The following is a 3471-nucleotide window of genomic DNA, read 5'->3' as shown; positions in this document are numbered from 1 at the left end:
CAATGGACAAGTAAAGAATGCCTGGTCTTCAACCAAGATCTTCTATAAGATCTTAGTTCGCATTGGAAACGCGAGAAGAGAGCTCCATTTGTATACAAGTGTGACTTTTAACTTCTAATAAACAGAAACAACATGCTCTATAGAGAACACGGTGATTTTATGCTAGCTAAAAATGGTATTGCCTTAAAAATTAATGTGATATTGTGACTATGGATGCCAATCTTTATACAGGAATTGAAGTACTTCTAAGGAATGCATCATGTCTCCCAATGGAAGAATAATCTGTTATGGTTAGGTTAAGAGAGAAGTACAAACCCAAATATGTGGTTATGGTTGGGTTAAGAAAGAAGTACAAACCCAAACATGTGGTTTGTAATGCGAGGAGAACCAGCTATGAAGGGACTAGATGCCAATGGAAGGGGTTCTGATCCACTAATTACAGGGCCTACCTTCAGTAACAACCGCATAGAAACGAAATATTGCACGACTTGTGGAATTTGCACCACTACCAAAAATTTCGAATTCACGTAGCGGTTGCTGAAGAGGACAATCATGGCTTGACACCTACGGAGCAAAGGGGTACAAAAGGGCAGTGTAGCACAAGCCCCCAAATCTCATCCTGGCTTCTTCCAAAGAAGCCTTGTGCCAAATCTTTTTCATGCTGTGGTGACATTGCTTAACTGCCAAAACCTCCTCCATCCCTTTTCATGGGGAAAGCCTTTGAGCACCCGTGGCAACAAATTAGCTCAAACACATAACAGTATCAATGAGAAAACATCACACTGATCTCCTTACATGCACATGCTCTAACACTGCTCATCAAATGACATAAGGGCAAAACAAAATGAACAAACTACCATCTGAAAAAGTACAACTGTCACTAGATATTCAAATACAAGGCAGAAACTAGTCATACCTTTCATGGCATGGACTGTTCGGTATGTACAATTTACAAGGTGGTTGTTTACAAGAAAGTATTCTCAAGAATACCTTATAGCTGCCCCAGCATTCTCAAAAAAAGCAACACTAGAGGACATAGTTTTGATATACACATTTCAGGCCATCACATGCAAAAGTAAGAAGCCACCGATGACCCATACAAAGGGGCCAACAACTCATGCCTATGAGTAAATAGGCCTGCAAGTGCATGCTTTCTGAGCATGGAAACATTCCCAGCAATTCTGGCTGTGTCAAGACCCACTAATTCAAGGAAAACCTCCTAGCAGGCTTCCCGGCTTCAGCCGCAGTCTTGTTTGGTTGACATGCGCTTCAGGAATTCATATGTCGTAATCATGGTGGTAGCAGACATAGACATGGTAGCCCAACGAGGGCCAAGCCCCTTGTAGCATGCCCTCCAGCCTCCCTCTTTCAGGAGCGTTCTTACCGTCTCTCTGATGGTAGGCCGCTTGTTCTCCTCGCTTTCCATGACCTGAAACCTTGTCTTAATGGTATCCAATGGTGTTGTGACTATAGCAGCTACCCCTCCAGCACATGCAGCACTCACACCCTGAACCCCTACCACCAACGCAGAGCTGGGATCAGACCGTTCTTCAGCATCTGAGCTGCAAATCCCTAACCCTAAACTCCTCCATATAGTTCTCTGAGTCATGCAGTATGTAGCCCACCATAAAGCACTGGAAGGGGCATAGGTCAAGATGGACATGCCAAAACCTCTGTACAGGCCCCTCAATCCATCTACTCGAAGGATAGTTTTGAATGCATCAAAGCCCCCTCTGTAGTTACAGGTGACGCCAGGGTTAGGGTTAGGGTTTCTCTGGCTGCCTTGAACCATAAGCCGCTGACTGATGACATCCACAGGGGTCCAAACAAGCTGAGCGGCCATGGAAGCGCTGAGGCCAGCAGTAGCATTTGCTGTGGCGGCTGCAGCTGATTCAGGAAGCCCTAGATGCAGGGCAGCAAACCCTACATTGCTTTTGGTGATCTCAAGGGTGCTCATGTAGAGGGCTCTGGCAGGGATGGTTCCAAGTAAGGAGGTACCAAAACCTCTGTAAAGAGCACCCACCCCTTCATTGCGCAGGAGGTTAAACCCTAATTTGACACTGGATGTGTTACCTGCATGTACCTGCTGCCTCGTCTTCAGAACGACCACAGGATAGAGAGTAGCCGAGACGCCCGAGAAAAGAGCTGCACCCAGCAGAAAGAACCTGGACTTGTCCAGCATTGTCCAATCTACGTCTGCAGGCACGCGAATCTCTGCAGAGGGCTGCTGTGAAGCCCGCATGCTCATCTTGTCCGTACCTATTCTGCAAGCGGGTGAAGAAGCAGCGGGATGGGTGAGGGGTGTGGCTATGGAGGATACAGTCCGATTCTGGATTAGGGCTGCATAAGGTCTTCACTACAGCGAACAGAGGCTTCTTGTTAATTAGGGATTTTGACGGATTTGGCTGTGGCGGGCAGAGACTTGTTCTTGGTTTCTTAACGACGGAGGCTGTTCTTGATTAGGGTTTTGCAGGTCAGGGCTATGGAGGCAACAAGCCGCCCCTTGATTACGGTTTCAAAAGGCCTGGTTTCGCAGAAAAATCCGAAAAGACAAAAAGTTATTGTGGAGTCGTGAACAATCTCCACACTTTGACCCATCCTTATCCATCCTATACTATCATACTTTATGGACCTTTATCCTTTAGGGGCAGGTCACATGCTCAACGTTCCTTCGATTGGACAACCGATTCTCACGCTAGAGTAGGTGCAAACCCATTGTGTCTGGCACAGGTGTTGTAGCCATTCACTGTAATTGACTAAATGAGGATTTCCTTGTTTCATGTATGGCCTCTTCCTAGCCTTTTCTCTACCTCTTCCAACCATTTCAATGATGTCCCTAAAGGGACTCTTGAGACTCTTTATAAACGCAAAGCTTGCCCATCAATAGGATGGCTTCACACAAAGGAAGTTGTTGGTAGCCTTGGCAACATGTACCTCTTAACATATGGGTAAAAATCCTCCTGGAAACGAGAAAAACTTCATGTTGTGAAAGCTTTGCTTCCTTGGTGTTGGTTTCACTATAAACAAACTTGGCCCTATTGCTCAACGTAAAACCACTTGCAATGGAGAGGCTATCCTATGCCCGATATCAAGTACATGTCCAAGCAATGACGGATGTTGTTGGTATTTTTTTCAGTACGCTCATTGATGTGAAGGACTCAAGTGTGTGATGCATACCTACCTCTAGGCATCCCAAAGATGTAAAGCTATTGGCAATTTCATCCTAGAAAGTTAAAGTGTGAACAACTCAAGTGTGTGATGCATAAGTACCTAGTCATCCCAAAGATGTACTAGCAATTTCATCCTTGAAAGTTAAAGCGTGGACATGCAATCTATATGAAACAAGAGTAATAGGTTTGGGAACACGCTAAGTTATCAACATGGGGTTGTAAACACTAAATCTTGTATGGACATTGGGGTTAATATGTCAGTGTGGGTATACCCTATAGCCCCCACCCCCATTGTGAATTA

General features: G+C 45.3%; 1 protein-coding gene across 1 annotated transcript; it reads right to left on the bottom strand.

Annotated features, from left to right (window-relative positions):
- Nucleotides 1-861: 861 nt before the first annotated feature.
- LOC147612689 (uncharacterized) lies at nucleotides 862-2566 on the bottom strand. Its single transcript, XM_086783255.1, has one exon. The coding sequence runs from the start codon at nucleotides 2246-2248 to the stop codon at nucleotides 1238-1240; it is 1011 nt and encodes a 336-aa protein (XP_086639381.1). The 5' UTR covers nucleotides 2249-2566; the 3' UTR covers nucleotides 862-1237.
- Between the last annotated feature and the right edge of the window lie 905 nt (nucleotides 2567-3471).

Source organism: Cibotium barometz, chromosome 45 (genome assembly GCF_041138505.1).
Source record: "Cibotium barometz isolate CiBa-2024 chromosome 45, ASM4113850v1, whole genome shotgun sequence".
Lineage (NCBI taxonomy): Eukaryota > Viridiplantae > Streptophyta > Polypodiopsida > Cyatheales > Cibotiaceae > Cibotium > Cibotium barometz.
Note: the sequence above shows the minus strand (reverse complement) of the source record. Positions and strands in the feature narration are given on the sequence as shown.

Excerpts from the sequence above, each read along its gene's own strand:
- LOC147612689 (XM_086783255.1), bottom strand. The coding sequence starts at position 2,248 with ATGAGCATGCGGGCTTCACAGCAGCCCTCTGCAGAGATTCGCGTGCCT.